Below are 22,992 nucleotides of genomic sequence, written 5' to 3' on the forward strand. Positions count from 1 at the left end.
TGGTCGAAGGAATTCGCCAGTGAAGCAAGCTCAATCTCACGTTACAGTTACTAACAAAGAGTCTTTTGAGAGATGACGAAAAGGAGGGGACGATTGGTTCTGCTCGTACTCGGAGCCTCGCCTTTGCTGATTACCAACGGGAGCCTTGTTGATGCTGGGAAGTGGGATGTACCTAGGACTGCCCAGTGCTCCATCCCCACAGCCCCAGATCGTGTCACAGAGGAACGTTGCCGAGGAAGAGGCCTTCCACCAGGGTCGAACGGTCTTCGTAAAGTCCTCGTTTAGGAGCAATCGAATCCCCATTCCTATCTGTAATCAGCCTTGTGAGCGATGATGACAATGGTATGCACAGGGCATCGATGGCCATGTCTTCTTCTACTGGATGCAAAGACCAGGTGCGTGTCAATAACCATCGTGGAAGGATTCCTGGCATCTCATCTCCAACCTTCAGGCCACCTTGTTGTTCGTCTTACCGGCTGGCGGCGAATCAGAATCTCCCCCATCGACCACATCTCACATGGCTGATGGATATATATATTGTGAATATATGTGTGTGATGGACAACAAAATCTCCCATCCCCCAAGACCACCTCACCGACCCATTATGGCCATCCTGATCCGGTGGAATGTGTGTCGGTACAGACCCCGGCAATGCCTTGTACTCATACTCGGCACGCTGCCCACTACTGTCGGCTACCGTCTCCCAGGGCCTTTTGACTCCTTGTTAGCCTAAGCCATGGCCACAACAGCCGGCATACGCTCACGAATACGCATAGTACTACACTGCGGACCGCACACCGCAAGGACCAGAGAGGCACAGAGGCACAGAATCTCGCGGCGGGCACACGGATGTTCGGCATCCCTTTTGCTCCCTTTTGCCCATTTTCTCATCATTGCATCGACGACGTGCCCCATCTCCAGGCGCCATGGAGTGCCTCCCAGTGGGTGTCAATGTCTATGACTCCTCGTCCCATTATTCATCCACCGTCTTTTTGCTCCCTGCTCCCTCGAACCCCCCAAACAGCAGATCTTCTCCGTCCACACAGCTGGGCCTCGGTGCTCTGCAGATGCCACAGATTGCAACTCGTCCATCCCCGCTCTCTTCCACAATGTCGGTTGCCTCGATCCATGAATTGCCAGGTGGGAGAGAGAGGCCCTTGTTCCACTTTTTCCTGTCCCTGGCGTCGCAAAAAAAAAGTACCGTTTTTGCTTTTAAATCGTTTCCCATGTCCTGCTTCTTTGCTACATCGGGAAGTTCTGCCATGCGTTTGCGAGTCTCGTCAAAACCCCGTTGTGCGGCTCGATCCGTATGAGATCTCAACATCCCTCTCGAACTGCTGTGCCGTTCCTAGCCCTTTCCCGAGCTCGTGCAAGCCCTCTCGACCCCTCGGCTACCGCCTCTGCCAATCATGAGCTCTTCCACCATCCTCGAAGATGAACTCGACGAGAAACATCTATCAGCGGCCTCAAGGCCAGACATGATCCGGGTCGAGTCGAACCTGGACAAGGCTATCGACGCAGAGGCAAATATCAACATCACCCCCGCCTCGGACCATGGAGGTCTGGGAGAGGAAGACCGCGACGACCCGGGCCCCCCTCCCAATGGCGGCACGCGTGCCTGGATGCAAGTTGTCGGTTCCTTCTTCCTCTTCTTCAATTCCTGGTAGGCCCTTGACCCCGACCTGAGGAGTGCTCCTCGACTGACCAAAGCCCAGGGGTACCGTCAACGCCTTTGGCGTCTTCCAGACTTACTACGAGACCAACCCGCTCTGGCACGCCTCACCAAGCGACATCTCGTGGATCGGGTCCATCCAGGCCTTCCTGCTGCTGCTCGTCGGGCTGGTCTCGGGCCCCTTGTACGACTCGGGCTACTTTCGAGAGCTGATCACCATCGGCGCCGTGCTCGTCCCGCTCGGGTTCATGATGACGTCGCTGGCCAAGGAGTATTGGCAGACGATGCTGGCGCAGGCGTTCTGCGTCGGGGTGGGCAACGGCTGCGTGTTCGTGCCCTCGGTCGCCATCCTGCCGCAGTACTTCTCGTCGCGCAAGGCGCTCGCCAACGGGCTGGCCGCGTCCGGCTCGAGCCTGGGCGGGCTGATCTACCCGATCGTGTTCCGGCGCATGCAGCAGGAGGTCGGGTTCGCGTGGGCGACGCGCACCATCGGCTTCATCTCCTTCGTGACCGTGTGGTTCTCGGTGCTGGTCATGAAGCCGCGCGTGCTGCCCAAGGCGCGCCGGCCCCTGACCGACCTCGCCGCGTTCCGCGAGCTGCCCTACACCCTCTTCTGCGTCAGCATGTTCTTCGGCTTCGTCGGCCTGTACGGCCCGCTGTACTACATCGGGCCCTACGCGATCCAGAACGGCATCACGGGCGAGAACCTGGCCTTCTACCTGCTCCCCATCATCAACGCGGCCAGCATCCCCGGGCGGATCATCCCGAACAGCATCGCCGACAAGGTCGGGCCCTTGAACGTGCTGGTCCCCTGCGCCATCATCGCGGCCGTGCTGGCCCTCGTGTGGATCGGCATCAAGAGCCTCGGCGGCCTGCTGGCCTTTGCCCTCGTCTACGGCTTCTTCAGCGGCGGCTTCGTCTCGCTGCCCCCGGTCGCCGTCGTCACCCTGACCCGCGACATGAGCAAGATCGGCACCCGCATGGGCCAGTGCTTCTTCATCAGCGCCTTTGGCCTGCTGGTCGGCACCCCCGTCTCCGGCGCCATCCTCAAGAGCACCGGCCAGTGGTGGGGCGTGCAGCTCTGGAGCGGTGCCGCCATCCTCGTCACCGGCTCCTTGCTGCTCTGGGCCCGCGTCGTCGTCGCCGGCTGGCAACCCTTGAAGCGCGCCTGAAGAAAAGAGTTCCCCGAGGATCCCTCTCGCAGCTAGGCCCAACCATTGGGGATGATAGCAGCCCCTTTTGGCAGTGAGGGCAAAGGGCCTCACTACACCTGGTCAGCTATCAATCTATCTAGATAGCCAGGAGGACACCACATCCGCTCAGGTGCCACGACGCTGTCTTGCAAGACACATTCCCTCGCACGCACGACGTGGACGTTTTAGTCCGCTTCAGAAACACATCTGAAGCTTCGATAGGCGTGGCCCCGTCTTGGATGCCTCGGTCTGTCTATCTACTTGGAAACGACGCAGCATTGCGTTCTCAAGCGGATGGATGCACCTGCGAAATAAGAGAGGGGTGGTGGTCGCACTTGAATATTATATACCCGCAGCAGATGCCGCAGATGCCGCAGATGCCGCAGATGCCGCAGATGCGTCTGCGCACAGCGACCCGATGAAGTGAATGAATGGACAAGAGAGACGAGGCGGGTGTGAGAATGACGAACGCTATACTGTAAGCACATTGGAGTCTCGTGCAAGTCAAGTTGTGGACACGGCAGAGGGAAGGAGTCGTGGAGACAATGGGAGAATATGAGTCCACGGAGAGCACAGGTTCATTCTACAGACGGGCTCCGTCTACGCCTGTTGTGGCGTTTTGACACATTGCTGATCTCCATTTCCATCTCAGTTCATTTCATTCTTCATTTGACATTTGTGTATGTTTGGCGGTTACCCCCTCCCGTTCATTTTCACCAGGCGTGCACATCGACCAGATTCAGCCAATTGACCACCCCCATGGCCTTGACCAGATTGCCCTTCAAGTCCAAGTGCACGCCGTCGTACTTGGAGGCCTGCACGCTCATGTTCCAGGTGCCCATGGTCTCGACGCCTCTGTGGGCGGCCTCGGCGCGCACGCTCTCCTCGAAGATCATGAGCGCCTTGTCGCCCTGGCTGACGAGCCACTCGTCCGGCTTCCTCACGCCCGCGGCGTTTGGCGTGATGAACAGGCGCGGCCAGAGGGAGTGGGAGTGGGCGCGTTGCTTGGTCTCCGCGGCCGCGGCGGAGGACAGGAGGTAGGGGGCTTGGACGAGCGTGTGCGTCAGGATGCCGTCCAGCCAGTTCAGCGTGGCTTGGAGGTCGAGGTCGTTCCACAGGCCATGGCCGAAGATGAAAGCGTACGGTTTGCCGGGTTTGGTCGGGGACAGCAGGGCCTTGTAGCGGTTTACCTCCTCGTTGTCGAGCGGGAAGCGGAGCATCATCTCGATGACTAGGTCGATGGGGCTTTCGCGCGAGCACGACAAGCTCGACGGGTCGTGTTCCAGGACCGAGGAGGTGGAGAAGATGCCTTGTACAGAGCAGGATTTGACGTCCATCTGGTGGTTGCAGAAGCAGTCGCGCCTGGTTTGTGGGTCACCGGTCAGCAAGAGTAGAGTTCAGTCAGGCAAGCCTGGACATACAATTCCTGGTCATCGAAGTTCCAGTTCGTCACTGCTCCGTATCCGAGATCTTTGCGCAGAAGCACGTTCAACGCCCCCACCACATGTCTCATCATACTGTCACCCACGACAATGACTTTTTCAAACCGTGAGAAAATCTCGCAGACCTCCTCTGTAGTGAACCAGCGCATGTCGCACCCGAGTGGAATGAAAGGCTGGTCGAACCCAATTCGCCCGCCTCCAGAGAAGGCTCGTAGGAAGTCCTCTCGCGTAGCACACAACGGAGAAAAGGCAGAGTGCAAGTCAAGCGAGGAGATTTGGCATTCGCTGTGATTTCGCCAGGCGTAGTTTTGGAAGGTGTCGATCGTGTCTGGTGCCCGATAGGTCGAGTTTTCTGGAGGTTCAAATGCGGGAATGGAGGCAGTGGATGGATTGTAGCCGAATTCGACGTTGATGCAAGCGGAGAGCCCAAGGTAACGGCCAGACTTCAAGTCTAAGTGTCAGTTTGCACCGATAATGCAGCAGCCTCTGCAGCCTGGATGTTGAGACAGATATACGTACCAACACGCCGTAGTGAGTCAATTTGCACATGAAGAACCACACCACGAAAAGGAGCAGGAGAAGCTGGATGAAGCGGCGCTTCAGCAACACGCGCAGCGGGACTGGACGAAACTCCATCCTGACCTCGCCGGCTTCGAGATCATCGACGTTGGGAGAGGGCGGAGGAGTGGTGCCGGTGATGCTGTCAGGGCGGCAACGACGCCGCAAGGTTGCTGGGGCGGAAGAACTATCCGCCGATCAGTATCAGGCTGTGCCAGGCGGTCGACAACGAGTTCAACAATGTGTGGAATGGCGTTCACTCACCTCATGTTGTTGTGGTGGACTTTCGGAACGGAGAAACGTCATCCCGGGAGATTATATAGATGGATTTGGAAGGCTGACTTTGAGGGTGAGGCACACACCACGTCTTCTCATGATCTTCACCGTTGTCGCCAGAGTGCTGTCACAACACATGTCGTAGTCAATGTCAACCTTGAACAACGCTGCCTGCCCAGTCACAGACTCCACCATCAGTCCAATCCTCATGACGACATCCTCAGTCCAATACTGCATCGATCGCACGTCAACGCTTGGGCGCACATTTTCAACAGTTGCTGGTTGACACCTTTGCGTCCGGAACGCCCCCTGTCAACAAGAGAAGGCTGAGATCTCTATTGTGCACAAAACGCTTCATTCATTCATTGTCACCACTCAATGAGCTCACTCACACGCGAGTTGACAACCAGCCTCCAGCGATAGCCTGCAGCGGCTCTTGCAGGAGCGGTAGAGTCTTCTGTCTCCGCAGTTCAACCTGTAGATTCTCCTCATCCCATCTCCTTCTCTCAGTTCGAGCCTTTTCAAGCTGTTGTGTTCTGCCGAGACCGAGTCCGAAAAGCCCCTTGCCGCTCTCAATTTCCTGTTCCTTTTTCGCCGCAAGTCGCGCCATCTGTTGAGACATAGCTTTCCAGTTTTGGAGACCGGTTTCCAAACATTCGCGGCATCGGTCCCTTCCGTCCTGCTCCTTTTGTTCGTCCATCACCCACATGATAGCTTCGGCAGCTTCAACACTGTCTCTCGTCCAGCTAAGGCCTTTTGCCCGTTCGCTGTCACTTGTGGCAAAAAGGATCTCCCCAATGTATGTCATGAGCCCTACCTCTTCACAGGCTTCCTTCAATGTGTGATATGGCCTTTCATTGCCAGTAGGCGGAGGTGGAGGATATGGCCTCTCAACCAATAGATCTTTCAAAGCATATACATAGGACAACCAGCCTTCATCCTTCTCCACTTTGACTTTTGATGCCCCAATGGCTGGGCCAAGGGGAGATGCAGGCAGAGTCTTCCTAGCTCTCAGAACGCTTAGAAATACTGGAAGAGCTTTCTTCACGTTTCCGTCTCTGACATGGTGAACTCCAAATGCAGTGCAGACTCGTAAAATGTTGTCGCTTACGGCATCTTCTCGGCCCTTGAGAATCATCCCCGTCTGAACATCAATCACATCTGCAGTCCCCGTTGGCAAACCGGATTGAGCGATCTCTGCGGCTTTGACGTAAAGACCTTCAGCTGTGCTATTTTCCCCCTTGAAATCACACCAATCGGCATATGCCAGAGCCGCGTCGAGTCGTTGCCGCGTATCAAAGCCAGTAGTGGCCAATATCTTCTCGTAAAAAACAGAGGGGGGCAGAAAGGCGTCTTCCACTTCCTCCGATGTGGGTGGACTGTTATGACCGTGTTTCTTATCGTATGGGAGCGGCTTCGGTCGTGGATTGGTTGGTGAAGGGATACTCTCCCAAGGATACACGCGGCCTCCTCTGGCGTCCCCTTTCAACTTGCACATACCCTCCAGATGTTCAGCCACACGCGCAGCACCCATAAGAGCTTCGTGATACCCTCGTCGCCATTGGTCACTTTTGGCACTCACGTCGAACCCTTCAGTCGTGTCCGCAGAGGACGCCTCCGTCTCCGCGTGCTTGATGAGAAACTGGCCGTCCACCTTTTCATTTTCCAGCCTTTCGAGGACGCTCAGGTATAGCCGACCAGCCTTTGCCCAATCCGTCAGGATCTGATTCACTTTGGCGCCGTCCGCAAGCTCTGTGAATTTTGCCTCGCGCATCCACCACCGACTCCAGAATGACCAATCCCCGGGCGTGGGATAATCTCGTTCAAGCTTGGTGTGCACCATGCCCATCGAAAGGATGGTGAGCAGGAGAGCCGTGGGCCAAAGGTAGGCATTGATTCGTACATAGCGCCAGAATTGTTCCTTCCAGCGCTGTTTGCGTTCGGTTGAGATGAATCGTCCGACGTGTGTTTGGAGGGTGTTGCCACGGGGGAAAGGGTACAAGAAAGGCAGCTGCGGGCGTAGAATAGGTCGAGCCACCACTAACAACGAAGGCTTGTGCGTGAAAAACCTCGGCCGCGGAGGTCTTGAGTAGAAGAAATCGTGGGTTCGAATGATATACCGAGAGCCTCTCGAGCTCCGGCGGGAAGACGGCACGGCAAGTTTGGAGAATGCCATGATAGTCAGTGATGCCCAATCGGCGCGAGGGCCGTCGAGAACGAGGTGAGGAATGCCTCTACGCTTAGGAGGTTGTATTGTGGACGTGAGCTGCAACGGCGATGTCTGTCCCATCTCCGCATTAACTGAGGAGTTGTCGGTCTCGACGGAGCATTAGCGCTCAAGCGCAGATTATACGGTGGTCCATGGTCTCCATGTGACAAGAAGGCTGTCCCTCTGCCTTTGCTCCCACGACCTTTCAGGCACTTCCTATTCACAATTTACAATAACGACCCGTGACAGGCTCTCAAGCATTCTCCATGGGGATACCAACTCCATGACTCCCTGCTGCCATGGGGTTGCGACTTTCCGCAACTGATGCGGGCTGCTCCTCACCAACCAGATCTACGCCTCACAGCTCGTCAGAAACTTCTCTCAATTTCGATGCCCAACATGCCTTGTCATTGAGAGGTAGTCCTTCTGTCATGAATATTGGTCAGTATTCACTGTCAACGGCTCCGGTATTGGTGCCACACGCACCGAATGCTGCCCGAGAGAGGTCTTCATGTGTTTACCACGGGGACGGAACGGCGACAGGTTCCGCGCTCGAATTTCCAGATCCAGGCCACCCCACCGCTTGGGCGCCGAGAGCTTCATGGGCCGGTAAATGTTCCTGAACTTCGATTGCTGTGCCTGAGGAGCTTATCTCTAGCATCAAAGATTCCCAATCGTCAGCACTAGCGATGCGAGCTTGAAGTGTTAACTGAATTCCTTGCCACTCCTCATTCGAAGCTGACACGGGGCACAAACTCGAATACAGGAAGTGTCTTCCCCCAAGTATGACCGTTCTGGAAGTCAAAGGGGACACAGGACTCGCATGACCTGGAACAGAAAGTCGATTTTGTTGTGGAAGTTGTTTCCTGCTCAGGGAGCAATAAGGTCTATAGACACTATGATTTATGGTATGTGTGGAATATTTTGCCGCGTGAAGCGTCAAGTTAAGTCAGGCCTGCCTCCTGAATCGATGGAGATTGTACCAAGAGATTCCTTCTCGTAAATGCACGACAGCCCCTCTTTTTGTAGAATCTTGTAACGCCCAAAGAATCCGACGATCCTAAGTGTGCTAGGTCTCCTCAACGACCTGGAGCTGATATTTCTAACGAGTGACCACCAGCCCGTAGGCTCCTCTCTCGCTTGGCGATTCGCTCTGGAATCTAAACCCTTGGCCCGTGGTCGGGAGCAGTTTGTCATCTGGACGTCTCACCAGTGCACGGAGGAGGCGGCCGCTTATGTTTTTGTGCCCCGTCATCAACGCTGACAGTGGCGATGAGTAAAGTAATCGAACGTTCAAGGGCGTTTGAGCTTCTCGACACATTTTTTCCTTTCGTCTTTGAAAATTTAGGGAGATAAGGACCAGATAATGTGATAGTCTCTCTTTCTTCCTCACAGACGAGCAGGCTTTAAACCAGGGCGAGTATGCTCATGGCCAAGACCAAAGCCATCATGGACCTTGGCAAGCTCACCACTCCTGCCCCGTTGCCCACCTGCTGCACCAGACTCGAGTCCTCGACCACCTTCACGCATGTCAGATGGGCTTCCGGCAAGGCCTGACTCTGAGCGTTCGAAGAAGCAGCTGGGTTGTAAAAGACGGTCAGCACTGGCGTTATGCTGTAGAAGAATGGCGCGATGTCACTCGAGACATCTTCCGAAGTGACCGTTTGAGTCTCAATTAGGGCAATGTTATACTTTGTGCCACTCGAAACGCTGGACGATGGGTGGCAGGTAGTTTGGGCGATGGGAGCGTCAACCGGGGATTGAGGACCGGTAATCTCTGGAAGGAACATGTCAGCAGGTAATGCCATTGAGGTTGGAGGTGTCATATGTTTGAAACTCACCTTTAGGGACAATAGTTCCCCATGTAACGGTTGCTATCGTCTGGCACGATTGCGGAGGGTTTGCTTCCATCGTAGTCTGCAAAGCGGTGCACACAGAGCGGTTGTCGAGATTGTTTGTGGACCCAAGAGTCTGTACCTGCTGCTTGGCCTGAGACAGGATATCATTGACACAGGCATCCTGCAGCGTCTGCCCACATGTGACTGGTCCATATTCCGTGACACTGTTGAGCGGTAGACTTCTTGCAATCCCTTCAAAGAACAACGCACAGCCTGCAAATCCGGTCGGGTTCGCAAGGTTCATCGACGGAGGGGAGCCGAGGTAGAAATTCTTCGTGAAGGTGACGTCGCTCGAGTTCGACGACGAGGCCCCGACGGTCCAGGTGAGCGGCTCATTGTTCGGGGACAGACTGGTGTTGAAGGAGGCTGTGCCGATGAATGAACTGGTCGTGTTGCCGATTGTACATTCGTTGTTGGCCCCACCATTGCAGTCCAGGACGTCGCAGCCAACCAGCTGGGAATAGGTTTGCTGGAGGAGGAGCGATAAGCATATCGCAAGGGCCCATATGTTGCCGCGGGCCACAGGTCCTCCTCTTCGGTCGTGGGCAAGAGACATGTTCACGAGAAACGACAGCGAACCAAGGACAGAGATGAGGTCGAACAGAAGGCCATAATCTCTTCCAAGACGATGTGGACAAACAAACGGTCAAGCAAAGAGGGCGGTTCCATCGCATGTTATGAACCTCGTTCTTTGGGCCTTATTTTTTGCCTGCGTGAACTTACCTTTACATTGAGTTTCCACTTGTATGCGTGTCATATGCATCCCGCCAACATGAAACACCTCCTCATGCGAGCGGTTCGGGAAGAATACAGAATCCAAACGCCAGCAGTCCCGAAGAAAATCCATAATTAGCAATGCAGATTGATTTGTGGGCCGGGTCAGCGCTTACCTTTACTTGTAGTCAGTTATCTAAGGACACTGGCGGACGACGGTATGCTATTGGCTGACATTATTATCCAGTGGATCTCAAATCGGCGCTGTTTATTGGCTAGCCAGCCCGTTCTGAGCGCTTAATGTTGCTATATTCGTCGAGCTTGGCCCGGACTGGGCAGTCAAGTCATTGCTCCATCACGCTTGTCCCTTTGAGGCGATTCCACCTGGCCTGGCCTCGACGATTAGACATCGAAGACAAACCTTCTGGAGTGTTGCGGTTGGCGGCGACATCTCCGAATCACCAATGGGAAATGCTGTAGCACTTCCTGCAGTCTTTGCCCCTCTTTGATTAAGTTCGCCATCTCAAAAGTACAATGCCATCTACAAAGCGCCCAACCAGGAGTGGCTTGCCGCAAAGTCGATCGCTCAGTTCGTTTGCCGCTTTTCTTCCATTGCAGAGTATACAGTATTCAGCCAAAGGGAAACGCGCTCGTCGGCCATGCTCTTGGAGAGGATCATCAGGGGCACTACGAGGCACGCGACGCACAGGCTGATGTAGGTAAGGCTGTGCTGACATAATGCATTGCGTCGATCTCGAGCAAGGCTGAATATCCCTGAAGCGACATCAAGCACTTGCATAACCCCACGGTTGTCTTCAAATACAAGTTATGTATCAAGGATACCCTGTCAGTACGCTCACGTCGGTAATGATGGAGATCACTGTGATCGTCACTGAGTGACTAGGTTGGCGGAGACTATGGACACTGTCGTAGTGCTTCTACTCAGTACTGCGTAGGCAATCAAGGAGAGGCGAGATCTTCCGCAGGCTGGAGATCAGAAGCCTAGAAGTGTGATAACAGAACGCAAATGTCTTGCCCCTCGCGAAAGAGTCAACGTGATCTGTGGTGCACCACATGCATGAATTGAACAGAGTTACAAATGCTATGCTAAAAGTAGACAAAAAATGTTGTCACAGCTTCCCGTTCCAGCCTTCCATACAGGCATTCCGCGCTCACACTCGATGTAATCATGCAACGCTTTCTTTATGTGTCTCAAGGCCGACTCCGGTCAAAACAACTAGGATGCCTCATCTTTGTTGAATTGCTGAGAAAAGACATGCACTTCTGAAGCCAGAACACTCTGCTTGCTCGCTTGAAATGGATTTTGTCCGTTGCCGTATCACGGCATGATCTTGTATTGTAATAGTCTAGAATGGGCGTCGTTGGTAACAGAGCATGATGCCTGACCAGCTGTCCTCTGTAGAAAAATCGTCTTCACTGAGGTCATTTCGATGCGTTCCGCATGTACTCAATAAACGTGTGCTTCACTTATTTCCGAAAATGTATTCTGTCCTTATTGTGTCATCGTAACATCCTGGTCTGGATCAGCAGGAGTCTCGGCATCCTCCACTTCGAAACGAATATCTGGTGTTGGTTCTGGCCGCGCGAAAGGTGTCCTCGTCACCCGCTCTATTAAATCCGGTGGTAACAACGGCAGTTCGATTTGCCGATCGGATTCACTTCGAGGCAGGTCTGGTCTCAGTTGGTCGGCAGCGTCAGCTTCTGCAAGTGCTCGCAGCATTGCTTCGCGTTGTGCTTCTTCTTCCAAAAGGGACCTTTCTCGGCTTCGCCGCTCCCGACTACTGCGCCTGGGACCTTCTCCTTGACTGAGTGGGGTTGACGAGTAACTTCGTGGAGGCGCCAGAAGATTACTCAATCTTGACCGGCTGTTCACCCTAGATAAGTGAGGGCTGTTGGATCGTGATGGATGCCGACTACCCGGCCGACTACCTGGAATGGTGGACATGATTGCCTCGTGGTTGGCATCAAAGGCGCTGAAACCTGGCGCAGGTCGCAAAAAAGACTGCCGGACGTCGGCAGGGTTTCTGAATGATGCTCCTGGAACATGTCTTCGAGGGGGTTCTGAGGAGAACAAATGCGGATTTGACCAGCCGGGAAATCTCCTCGGATCGTCCAGCCCAAAGTATCCTGCTCTAGGATCCTGGGAATAGTGGCCTATTTCGAGAGGCCGAGAACTGCCTTCGCTAGAGCCGTGCACTGGAGCAGAAGGAGCGTAGAGACTCGAAGTTGACTCCAAGGTATGTCTCCGTGAGGGTGTGCGAGATGTGCTCCTTGCCCGCTCGCCATATTCCGCCGATACATCAAATGCGTTGGGATAGCCAGGGCTCCGCGATCGGCGCTCGTATGGCTCTGGTTGATAGAGGTTATTAGGATTGGTGAGATTTAGGTGTGGCGAAGCTTGGGATGTGCGAGACTCAGGAGGTAAGGATGCACCTGGCGTCCATGGGCCCATTGGTTGCACCTGATCGAACGGCAGCAGTGGCATCTCAACGTGAAAGCTGCTGGGATAATCGTGTAAACTTCGTGTCCGGGGTCGTGACAGATGTGCATTCGCTAAATGCAAACCGTGTCGATGGGAGTTCAGCACGGGATCGATCAAGTGCTCGTTGCCATCAATAGTACCATCATCCGACATCGTGTCGGCGCCCGGGCTGTCCGCTTCGTCAAGCAGACTCTCGTCAATTGCATCACGATTTTCTCGCTGCGCCTCATCCTCAGCAAGACGCAAGAGGTGGTCACGAAGCCGTTGGACACCATCTCCCGAAAAGACGCAAAATACGTCTCGTTGGGGATGTGTAAACTCGGCCGGAGCATCGCGGCAGAAGCAGGTCAAATCATCGCGGAGAAATGCTTGCACGCCCGTCAACGACAGATGAGTCAGCCGAGGGCAATGGTGAAGAAGTGCCGTGATTCCCTATTCATTTATTAGACAGAGTGACAAGTCGACTGGGTTACCCATACCTTGAGCGTCAAATTCACGCAGTAGCTGAGATGGACTCTTTCAAGCGATACGAATTGTGAAGGCACCCCGATCTTCCCACCCGGGCCGAACATAAGTTGGCCTCTAGCCAGCGCTATGATACTTTGATCTGTCAAGTTCTGACACTTGACCAGACCAATTCTGCGAAGCTTCGGGAGTTGCGCCAAATGGCGGACACTGGCGTCCGTCAGCCGGGAGCAACATGCCAGGTCAATATATCGAATCCGATTGCACGCCTTCACCAGCTGAATGACAGCATTGTCCGTCAGATTGATACAATGCCCTAAATGGATGTAATGCAGATTCTTGGTCAGCTTGCAGATGGAGGCAACGGCGCGATCTGTAATGTGTCTGCACTTGGCCAACACCAGATTCCTCAGACGAGGTGCGGCGGGAATGATCCTTGCAATAGCGTCGTCTCGGACTTGTTCGCAGGCTGTCAGATCCAAAATCCGCAACGCGTCAAAGGAGAGTCGGGGAGGGAGATTGGTAAAGGCCGAATCGTTGATATCGATGCAATGAGCCAAGCGCAGCTCTCTCAGATGAGACAGATTGGAGAGGAGTGCGGTGACCGATTCCGAAGTGATGGAATGACAGCCAGCGAGGTCAATTTCTAGAATTGATCGGCAATTTCTGGCAACCGCCGTAATGGACAGATCTGTTGCTCGCACCACGCCATTAAGTTTCAGTCTTTTGAGTTGCCTGCAGTTCTCTGCGATCTCCATCAAAGACTCGTCGGTGATGTTGGAGCAATTGGTGATGTTGAGGCCCTGCAATTTTGCGCAATTCTGGGCCACAACATGTAAGGTGCGGTCTGTTAGAGCGTCCAATTCGGTAACATCAAGTGCTTGGAGCTTCCTGCAGCCATCCACCAGGCCTGCAACACCAAAATCGGTTAGGTTCGAGCAGTTGGTCAGCGTTAGGCGCTCGACACCCTTGCAGTTCATAAATGGCTGGACTGTGCCGTCGTTGATCTTGTCTGCAATTGCGGATAGGTTCAATCTCTTGACCATCTCATGATATGGAAAATAACTCTTGTCACCCTTTCCCAGAGCGGCCACAACGTTCAGCAGGTTTGACCACTTGTTGCACAAGGGGCGATGCCATAGAATGCCCACGGTGTACAAGGCCCAGTGATAGGAGACCATCATACAATTCCGCAGGTCGGATGTTGTGGTCAGTTTTGCCAGGATAGCGATGAGGATTTCGGGAGGCAATTTGGATATGGGGGAGAGGCGATGGACCTGTTCAAGGTCAACATCGTTGTCGCACTCTCGAATAGTCGTGATGGCGCCGAGGGAGGACTGCGAATCATTGGCATGTGCCATGAAGTAATCGGTGTCTTCATCATCGCCTGGACATGGAGAACTGTCTGAGCTGTCCGAATCGGCGGTGACAGTACTCAGATTTCGTGTATGGATGGGGGTAAGGCGAGACCGCGGTTCGTCCGTCATGTTTGCGGAATCAGGCTGCGTGGGCGGCAATGAGCAGAGATCTGGGACTGTAGCAGAGTGTACGGAGTATCCTAGAGTCCCACGGATCTGTGCGTCTGTAGCAGCATAGACCAACTCCTCAAAAGTGCCTTCAGAGGTAACTTCGTGAGTAAGGAGTCATTGCTCGGTGGTGATGCCGTCGGTATGCTTGGTTTTCGAGGGGGTAGAGGGTTCGGCGCATCCGGTTGCGGCGGTGAAAGGTCACGACGTAAACAGACTAGGCATATGCATTAAGCCTCGAGCAGAACGTGACAATATAACATGCAGTGTTCGCCGAGGGCTGTAAAGGGATGATGAGGGTATGGAAGGGGGTTAGGAGAGGTGGTGCGGGAATGGGCTTGTGTCGGGCGCAGAGAGTTGTTGAAGAACGGGTGGTCGAAGGATGCAGGGCCGGACGGATGATGGAGGAGTCAGGGAGTGAGAGAAAGGAGGCGTTCGGTGGTCGTGGTGGCAGAGTGGCTAGTGCCGCTGGGTTGGGCAATGGTTGAATGGCCGACCAGCCGCAGCAAGTCTGGCTATAGTTCACGCGCCCGGGGCACCTCGCCCCCCTTCGTACCCTCACCCGGCTGAGGAGTGGCACTGACAAATCAACTTTATTCCCCAGAGGGCCCCCAAAGAGGCACCTAATGTTTTCGCTATGGGACGCTTTGGTGTACCCAAGTGCCAGACTACAAAACCCATAGCTTTCAACTGCTAGGTATGTACGGAGTACGGAGTACAAGGACCTCGAAACCCCCCAAGAGCTCTTGCTTTTGGCTAACGGGAGATCAGCAGTGGGCAGCAACGACTTCTCCATTATCCTGTACCCGGTCCCTACCTGCAGTACGTGGGATGCAGACTGCGTGATAACAAAGCTCAGCTGCCAAGGTTGGCTGGTGATACTGCTTTCCTGCTGCCGGGTTTGGGCCCTTCCAAGTACCAGTAGTCGATGTTTACCTACCTACCTACCTACCTACCTAGGGAGGTCCCTACTTGGGAGGGCCAGTGACTTCCTCTCACCCAGTCATCCAGTTGCGTCACGGACTGTGGCTAAGGACCCCAGGGAGGCTCAACCAGCGAAAAGAAGCCAAGCTGGGCACTGTTACTTGACCACGACCAGATCCAACCCCATCCACAGGGCCCCCGAAGCAATGGGCCATCACATTGTTATTGGCATCTCTGAGGAACTCCCTTGCCACTTGCTGTCAAATACAATGCCGGAGATTCCACATGGCGGCTTTGCTTGCTGCAACTCACAACGCTTTTTACATCATACACCGGATGCGCTATCAATCTACTGCAGACTATTATTGCAATGACTGACCATGAGTGGGCACAGCAGATCTTGATTCTCGACCCAACAACGCCCCAAAGAGACCCAGTTTATCTCTTGGATGCCCGCGACCCAGCTGGAGAATCTCGACCCATCCTCGCTCTCGCAAACAGCATTATTGGCAGTACGACTCGACGAGTACTCTCGATGCCAGTCTCACAACACGACCACTATGTGCCCCCTGATCGTCTTATTCCCCGAGCCCGACCAGGGTCTCCTCTGAAGACCCGTGATCGGCCTTCAACTGCTGAGCTTTCCTTCTCGTACAGATGGAATTCGTGCGAACCGATCACGCCCGTCATCTATACTGCAAAGACCACTTGACCATTATTCACACCAAACTACGATCCACCCTGTTCTCCCGCATGACGTGCTCTGCATACGACGGGAAAGGCTACCGGGGCGGCGATTCGAAGCTCCGTGACGCCGATGAAATATGCATGCCTAGGGCTGTCGGCTGCAGCTATTGTTTACCAACCCGCCGATGTCCCCCCAATCCTCCGAGCCAGAAGTTTGATTCCGTGTTCAAAAAAGATCTACATTCTTTAAAGAAAGGCCCAGAAGAGGCATGCTTACGACGTCGATTGCATATTAGACTCGCCGTTCGGTAAGAGAAAGAGTGGGCTCTGCGACCACATCAGTGAATTGACAGTGCTTCTGAAGGATCGGCTGTTGCTGTGGGATGCAAAGGCAAACAGGCTCAAACACTGCCGAACTACGTCTAGTAGGCTCCGCACTTTCGAGGGCTGTCCACTATCCACATGCTTCGAGTATAGGTAGGTACGAGGACAAGTTCGTGTCCTGTGAATCTTGCCGATCCCGATGGTCCGGCTTGAGCCGAACCTCTCCTGCAGAAAGACAAGGCGACTGCTTCATGTCGATCGACCAGCCCGTCACCTAGGAGCAGTTGCAATCCGAACTTTGGCAGTTGACGAAAAACACGGCCCGTGTGCGTGCAAGATAACCTGCCAACGGATCTTCTGTCCACAAAGGCTCTCACACCCGAGGAAAGAGGCTCCGAAGGATAAGACGACTTGGAATTACATCAACAATGGAACTCTGCAACCATGCTCAAAAATACGGCATGTCACTGATAAGAATGGTAGGGAAACCATGGCCCGCTGTCCCCACGTTAGAATGATCTCATACATCCTTGGGCATCAGCCTCGCGGATCACACTGAGTCATGCCCTTACTCCTTTTCTCTCTTTGCGCCTTTGGCCCATTCCCGAAGAATATTTTTCCTGATCTTGCCCGTGCTGGTTTTGGGCAGCTCGGGGACAATTTCGACCTCTCGGGGCACCATGAAACGACTGATTCCTGGGTGGTCACGCGCCCATTTGATCACATCTTCGCCCGTCACCTTAACATTCGGTTTGACGGTTATAAAGGCCTTAGGCCGTTCGCCCCAATGACTGTCGCTGACGGCAGCCACGCCGCATTCGAGAATGTCCGGGTGCGTGACAAGCATCGATTCCAAGGCGACGGAAGATATGTTCTCACCACCTGATCACAATAGTCAGCGATTTGAGCATCACGGCGTGTTTACTGCCAAAGACCTACCGGAAATGATGATGTCCTTTGCCCGGTCCAAAATCTGGATGGCTCCATCTTCATGCCACACTGCCAAATCTCCGGAGTGCAACACCCCTCCGAGGAAGAGCTTTCTTGTCGCTGCTTCGTCCTTGTAGTACCCTCTAGCGCAAATGTTGCCATTGAACACGATCTCTCCTATCTCCTTGCCATCCCTCTCGACATCAATGATCGTGCCGTCGGGCACCTCGGTCTTGATCACTCTAGCGGGTAGTGATGTGATAAAGCCGTGACCTTGACGAGCCATTTTGGCATATTTGTCCTTGACATTTGGAAACTTGTGCCATTCCGGCAGCATATAACCTTTTGTGATGGGGCCATATGTCTCAGTCATTCCATAAACATGTACCGGATGCAAATTCAGGTTTGTCATTTGCTCAAATAGATGTGCGGTGGGAGGGCTGGCCGCCACCGTGACTCGCACAGGGATGGGCAACTTTTGGGCATTGGCATCAGCGCACAGAAGAGTGTTGACGGTCGGGGCGGCACAGTAATGAGTGATGCCTTCGTCCTTTAGCAGGCGCCAAATCTCTGGATAGTCGATTTTGCGGAGACAGTAATGTGTACCTCGCGCAGCGGTCACGGCCCAGGGGAAAGTCCAACCCATCGCGTGAAACATGGGCAGGGTCCAGAGATACCTGCACCGGTCACCATCATGATATGCAAGACCGGATTCGATGACATTGCCCAGAGCTCCCAAATAGCAACCTCGGTGGGTGTACTCGACACCCTTGGGCCGGGCGGTCGTGCCACTTGTGTATGCCAGGGCATTAACGGCAAGTTCGTCGGGGGCCATGGCCTCGAGACCATCCCAGCCACGAGAGCCTAGTGAGGTATCGTACCGGAGGCCTTCAAGCACGGCTTCATCAAAGGGTCCACATAGCTGACCCTCAACGGCGTCGGTGTCTGTGTCGATGATAATGGGCACGTCGGGATGGGTTTGCCTGTAGTCATCGAGCAGGTCCACGAACTCGGCGTCGACCACGATCGCATCGGCATCAGCATGATCGAAGATATAGGCAATGTCGTCCTTTTTTAACCGATAATTGATGGCAATGTTGATTGCGCCCGCGCCCCCGATGCCGAAGATGGCCTCGAGGAAGGCCGGAGTGTTCGTGGACAATATCCCGATTCTCTTGTATCCTTTCTTCTTGATGTAATATGCGAAGCCTCGAGCTCTGTCGGCGAACTCGATATACGACCTTCTCAGGATCTTGTTGTTGGCAGTGCGGTGATAGATGGCCGGGGCATTAGGCTCGATGGATGCTGCGCGGGGTAGAAAGAATGCCGGCGAGAGAGTATGGACGTTGTACCATGACAGTGTGCCCACGGTGTGGTTGTCGATGCTGAGATTGTCGATGGACTTGCTGGTCGGAAGCTGAGCGCTGGGGGGGAAGAGTTGCGCTGCCAAACTGGACAGACGCGATTTGGCGGAGGACATGGTGGGCACTCTGGGGGGAGGGGGCTTTGCTTGTTCCTGACGTATGTACGGCAATCAGCTACGACATGGTGATAGTGAGCGACGGTACAGGAGATGTACTGCCAGAACTGTTGGGATCAAAACGGGAAGGAGGTGGTCTATAAGTCTGTTTCTCGAGTTGGATTCGCAGATCTGAAGCTCATGCCACCCACCAGAGACAAGCGTGTTGCAAAGGTCCGAGGCACTCGAGGAGCTGAATGTCCCAAGTCCGGGGTAGTGGATGGCCTCATGGGTGCAAGTGGAACCCCCAAAGGCCCCAAGAAGCCCCCGAGTCTCCAGCTGGGGGCCCTATCACAGGCTCGCTAGACCCGGATCCGGGTGCCTGGCGCCCCCTGATACGTCGGTCGGGCGGAACCACGAGGCTGCTTGGTCTCTGGTTGGTTCGTCAGCGTCTCAGGCCATGGAAAGGTTTCCGAACCCGGACTTCGAGATTCCCGGTCGACTCTCGGAAAATCTCAGCCTGGCCGCGACACAAGCAACTGTTTGCACCGTCCCTTTGGCCCCCGAGCAAAACCCGCGCCGTGAGAGCCTCGATCACTACGGCGTGGAAGAATGTCTGGCTCTCTCTCTCTACCTGCCAAGTAGCTCAGTCAGGGTTGGGAGGGTTTTGATTGGGGGAGGCGGAATCTATTCGTCTCTGCTGCTGTCTCCTACCAGCAGATGAAACGATATCATATGCTTAGACGCGTCTGGCAAATTGTATACCGCGGTCCAATTTCAGAGCCACCTCGAACGGCAAGTACTATCGGAAAGCTTTGGCTCTGCTTCGACGGTTCGTCTGAGAGGAACTGAATGCCGTGGTCCCCCAAGGGTTTGCCTTCACACTGGATGCCCGGGATAGCCAAGTGAGCAGAAGCTTCCCCGTACCCCTCGCAGCGCCATCAAGCATATCCCAAGGACCAGAACGTCTCAATGTTCGTGGCGCTGTCCTCGTCAACGTATGGGGTCGGTTCTCTCAGTGATACGTTTTCCCCGTGGATCTCGGCAACCTGTCCTGTCAGGGACGGATCTGCTACAAGCTGTTGGACTCCTCGTGTCAGCGTGGACATGGGCGTGAGAATCATCGTCTTGAACAATGCTTTGTCCGGAGCGATATTTGTTTCTAGGGTATAGAGGTCAATTTCGGCTTCACAAGATCCCACCACGCAACCTACCGAGAACAGCTGGGGCCAAAGCATTGATCTGAATTGCCTCCCTCTCAAGTTGGCGTGCGAGTGACCTCACCAACCCGACGACGCCGAACTTGGATGCGGCATAAAGGGGTGCAACAGCGAACGGATATAACCCGGCGTTCGATGCTGTGCAAATGATGGAACCTTTGGAAGGAACCGTGGCCCCGTTCACGACAGGATTCTTCCTGATGTAGTGAATGGCCAACTTCACGGCTATGCGAGAGTCATTGGTCATCCTTTCACTTGGGGGACGGTTTCGAACTCACTATATATGGTTCCAATCAGATTAACTTCCAAGGTATGCAGAGGTGGCTTTGAAGGCGTGTCCTCGTCCACGATCAATTTCGGTTCTCTAGAGATCCCCGCGTTGGCCATCACCACGTCGACCCGGCCTTGTTCTCGATAGATCTGCTCAAACACTGCTGCCAGCTCGTCCCAGTTGGAGATGTCGGCTTTCATGAACGAGAAACTAGCACTGGGATACTGTGACGACAACCCTTTGACAATCTGGGCGCCATCTGGGTTCACATCAAGCACAGAGACATGTGCTCCCTGTTCAGCAAATGAACGGGTGATCCCCAACCCGATTCCTGAGGCGCCTCCTGTATGAAATTGGTCGATGTCAGGGAAGTCTGTCACATGGGATGGGGGGTGTTTGGCTGCAGAAGAAGCACTCACCTGTGACCACGACGCTCTTCTTACCAGCCATTTGCGTTCTGTAGGTTGACCCCTTAGCCAGCAGTTCTTAGTGACAGGATGTGATCTCGCGTTGGTATCGCCGTGGTATAGAATCGACTTGTTCGGATTCGGGGAGGCACTTTCACTCATTCCACAGACCAACAGACACTGCAGGACCACCAACCTCTGAAATAACCAGCGAATTCTCCCTTGTCACAGCCCAATGCTCGCCCATGGACGGAATTGCCCCACGAAATGCCAGCGACTCCCCCATGTGGGGCACCGCAGCCTCGAAGCCTCTTTACCCCGATTCTGATTGATGCTCCCAGTCGAGTCAATTGCCGAGAACGAGATTGAGTCCAACGGGGGAATCCCCTCATCGGATACGGACCCATGTGCGTCTGAAAGCTGGGTCAGTCAAGTGTCAATGTGGGCGGAGGTTGAAATCTATGCTGTGTTCTCGCTAGCCAGGCATCTTCCTCGTGTGGAAATAGGTTGATATTCGCTCTCGCGACCCCGGTGTCTTGTCACTGATTGGAAGCAAACAACAACGGGTCGACTTCTCTGCCGAGCACAAGGGGAAAAAAGGGCTGAATAGTCTCCTTCATCGAACCACAATGGCAGAAGTGAATATCGACCAAACAACCCTGGACTCGGTGAAGGGCAAAGTGGTGGTCATTGCAGGTCGGGGCACCCTGACCATCGCACACTGTTTGGTTCCTATAACTCACCTTCATACCAGGCGGTGCTCAAGGGATCGGCGCAGCGACTGTGACACAGCTGTATCAATCGGGCGCTCATGTCTTCTTTGGCGATTGGGATGACACCAAGGGCTCGAAATTGGCAGATGGCCTACGAGCTTCGCCTTCGGAAGGGAGTGTGACGTATCTCAAGGTCAACGTTCGGGATTATCAGTCCATCCTCTCTTTGTTCGACGCCGCCTACAACAAGCACGGACAGATTGATACCGCGATCTGTTGCGCGGCCGTGACAGAACGGCCGGGATACTGGGAGCCGGAGAAGCTGAATCTCGAGAGCGTGAGAGAGGTGCGTGCAGGCAATCGGATGGCAGAGCAGCCCAGGCAGCTATGCCCATGCCGTGAGGGTTTCACGAGGTCGCGCTCACCATGAGATATAGACGCCCACAGGCATCACCGAAGTGGTCGACATCAACCTCAACGGCACGTTATACTTTGCCCGCCTCGCCGTGGCGTATCTCAAGGAGAAGCACACCTTCGACAAGTCCTCGACGACGGCCAAATCCATCACATCGCCAAAATGCATCACGCTGGTCTCCTCGGTCGCCGGGTTCAAGGAGTCGCCCGGTCTATTCGCCTACTCGGCGGCAAAGCACGGCGTGCTGGGTCTCATGAGAGCTCTCCGCCCGTTCACGGCGCCGTTGTACGGCTTGAGAATAAACGCCGTTTGTATGTCTCCTTTGCTCCCCTTTCCTCCATTTTACGAAGAACCTCTCCCCTACCCCTGTTCATTTATCCACTTACTGACTAACTCTTCCTCCCTCTACTCAACAATACAGGTCCGTGGGCAACCGACACACAACTCCTGGCCGGCGTGCGCGCCGAATGGGTCAAGCACTCGATGCCGATGAACCAGCCCCTCGACGTGGCCAAGTATATCATCCAAGTCAGCGCCGAGCCCAGCACGCACGGCAAGGCCCTCTTCGTGACAGGCGGCAAGGCCGTGGACATTGAGGAGGGCATCAAAAAGACCGAGCCCGTGTGGTTGGGCGAGAAGAACTCGCGCGATCTGGCCGAGGGGCAGGTCATCTTGGGCTTGGTACGTTTGTTTTTTCCCTTCTTCTTTTGTCATTTGCCCGCCCTTCGTCTTCCAAGCCCAGAACGACCCAGCCTCCTCCCCTACCCACTCGCTCTTCGGTTATTCGTTGTGTCCCATGCACCGGTTCCGCAGCCGGCGATCTCAGGCCATTGGCACTGTCAGGGAACTCACGAGCTGACGACGAACTGTTTGAATGGCAGGGCATGGACTGGGGCCATAACAGTCCGAAGATGCACGAGGGCACAAACGGCACGTCAACCTGAAGAATCTTTGAAAGTGGAGCTGGACACTTTAGACGGAACGGGGAGGGACATTGCGTTGTTAGGTCAAGATCAGACGCGGCCATAAAGGGACATGTAACACAGTGGTGCCACTGGCTCTTAAGCCCCTCCTCTTTTTCTTCTTTCTGAAAGCGAGTGTGAAACCGCAAATACTGCCCTGCTGCCCCCGAAGCGCTCGGGATAGTGAAAAGAGAAAGCATTAGAAAGGAAAGTCCAACTGAGAG

At 54.4% G+C, this 22,992-nt stretch overlaps 6 protein-coding genes across 6 annotated transcripts; 2 read left to right on the top strand and 4 right to left on the bottom strand.

Annotated features, from left to right (window-relative positions):
• Positions 1-983: 983 nt before the first annotated feature.
• PV07_03708 (uncharacterized protein) lies at positions 984-3,264 on the top strand. The gene is made up of 2 exons (XM_016390452.1): positions 984-1,663; positions 1,716-3,264. Exons 1-2 carry the CDS (start codon positions 1,410-1,412, stop codon positions 2,842-2,844), a joined length of 1,383 nt encoding a protein of 460 aa, XP_016252354.1. The 5' UTR covers positions 984-1,409; the 3' UTR covers positions 2,845-3,264.
• A 314-nt stretch (positions 3,265-3,578) lies between these two features.
• Positions 3,579-7,317, bottom strand: PV07_03709 (uncharacterized protein; the record flags this gene model as incomplete). The annotated part of the gene is made up of 4 exons (XM_016390453.1): positions 3,579-4,227; positions 4,287-4,750; positions 4,827-5,052; positions 5,534-7,317. The coding sequence occupies 4 exons, from the start codon at positions 7,315-7,317 to the stop codon at positions 3,579-3,581; spliced, it is 3,123 nt and encodes a 1,040-aa protein (XP_016252355.1).
• An 878-nt stretch (positions 7,318-8,195) lies between these two features.
• Positions 8,196-9,961, bottom strand: PV07_03710 (uncharacterized protein). The gene is made up of 2 exons (XM_016390454.1): positions 9,192-9,961; positions 8,196-9,127 (listed from the first exon to the last, which is right to left on the bottom strand). Exons 1-2 carry the CDS (start codon positions 9,802-9,804, stop codon positions 8,757-8,759), a joined length of 984 nt encoding a protein of 327 aa, XP_016252356.1. The 5' UTR covers positions 9,805-9,961; the 3' UTR covers positions 8,196-8,756.
• Positions 9,962-11,012: 1,051 nt separating this feature from the next.
• Positions 11,013-14,871, bottom strand: PV07_03711 (uncharacterized protein). The gene is made up of 2 exons (XM_016390455.1): positions 12,945-14,871; positions 11,013-12,897 (listed from the first exon to the last, which is right to left on the bottom strand). The coding sequence occupies exons 1-2, from the start codon at positions 14,415-14,417 to the stop codon at positions 11,476-11,478; spliced, it is 2,895 nt and encodes a 964-aa protein (XP_016252357.1). The 5' UTR covers positions 14,418-14,871; the 3' UTR covers positions 11,013-11,475.
• A 1,494-nt stretch (positions 14,872-16,365) lies between these two features.
• On the bottom strand, positions 16,366-18,980 carry PV07_03712 (uncharacterized protein). Its single transcript, XM_016390456.1, has 2 exons — positions 17,331-18,980; positions 16,366-17,273 (listed from the first exon to the last, which is right to left on the bottom strand). Exons 1-2 carry the CDS (start codon positions 18,799-18,801, stop codon positions 16,960-16,962), a joined length of 1,785 nt encoding a protein of 594 aa, XP_016252358.1. The 5' UTR covers positions 18,802-18,980; the 3' UTR covers positions 16,366-16,959.
• A 2,327-nt stretch (positions 18,981-21,307) lies between these two features.
• PV07_03713 (uncharacterized protein) lies at positions 21,308-22,870 on the top strand (the record flags this gene model as incomplete). Its single annotated transcript, XM_016390457.1, has 5 exons — positions 21,308-21,374; positions 21,433-21,737; positions 21,829-22,117; positions 22,228-22,487; positions 22,688-22,870. The coding sequence occupies 5 exons, from the start codon at positions 21,308-21,310 to the stop codon at positions 22,748-22,750; spliced, it is 984 nt and encodes a 327-aa protein (XP_016252359.1). The 3' UTR covers positions 22,751-22,870.
• Positions 22,871-22,992: the final 122 nt, after the last annotated feature.

This window comes from Cladophialophora immunda, assembly GCF_000835495.1.
Source record: "Cladophialophora immunda strain CBS 83496 unplaced genomic scaffold supercont1.2, whole genome shotgun sequence".
Taxonomy (NCBI): domain Eukaryota; kingdom Fungi; phylum Ascomycota; class Eurotiomycetes; order Chaetothyriales; family Herpotrichiellaceae; genus Cladophialophora; species Cladophialophora immunda.

Bases quoted from the DNA above. Each gene is read 5' to 3' on its own strand.
- PV07_03710 (XM_016390454.1), bottom strand. From the start codon at position 9,804: ATGTCTCTTGCCCACGACCGAAGAGGAGGACCTGTGGCCCGCGGCAAC. The intron at 9,128-9,191 runs GTGAGTTTCAAA...TGTTCCTTCCAG, and splicing joins GGGAACTATTGTCCCTAAAG to AGATTACCGGTCCTCAATCC.
- PV07_03712 (XM_016390456.1), bottom strand. From the start codon at position 18,801: ATGTCCTCCGCCAAATCGCGTCTGTCCAGTTTGGCAGCGCAACTCTTC. The intron at 17,274-17,330 runs GTAGGTCTTTGG...TATTGTGATCAG, and splicing joins AAAGGACATCATCATTTCCG to GTGGTGAGAACATATCTTCC.
- PV07_03711 (XM_016390455.1), bottom strand. From the start codon at position 14,417: ATGACGGACGAACCGCGGTCTCGCCTTACCCCCATCCATACACGAAAT. The intron at 12,898-12,944 runs GTATGGGTAACC...ATAAATGAATAG, and splicing joins GCGTGAATTTGACGCTCAAG to GGAATCACGGCACTTCTTCA.
- PV07_03708 (XM_016390452.1), top strand. From the start codon at position 1,410: ATGAGCTCTTCCACCATCCTCGAAGATGAACTCGACGAGAAACATCTA. The intron at 1,664-1,715 runs GTAGGCCCTTGA...ACCAAAGCCCAG, and splicing joins TTCCTCTTCTTCAATTCCTG to GGGTACCGTCAACGCCTTTG.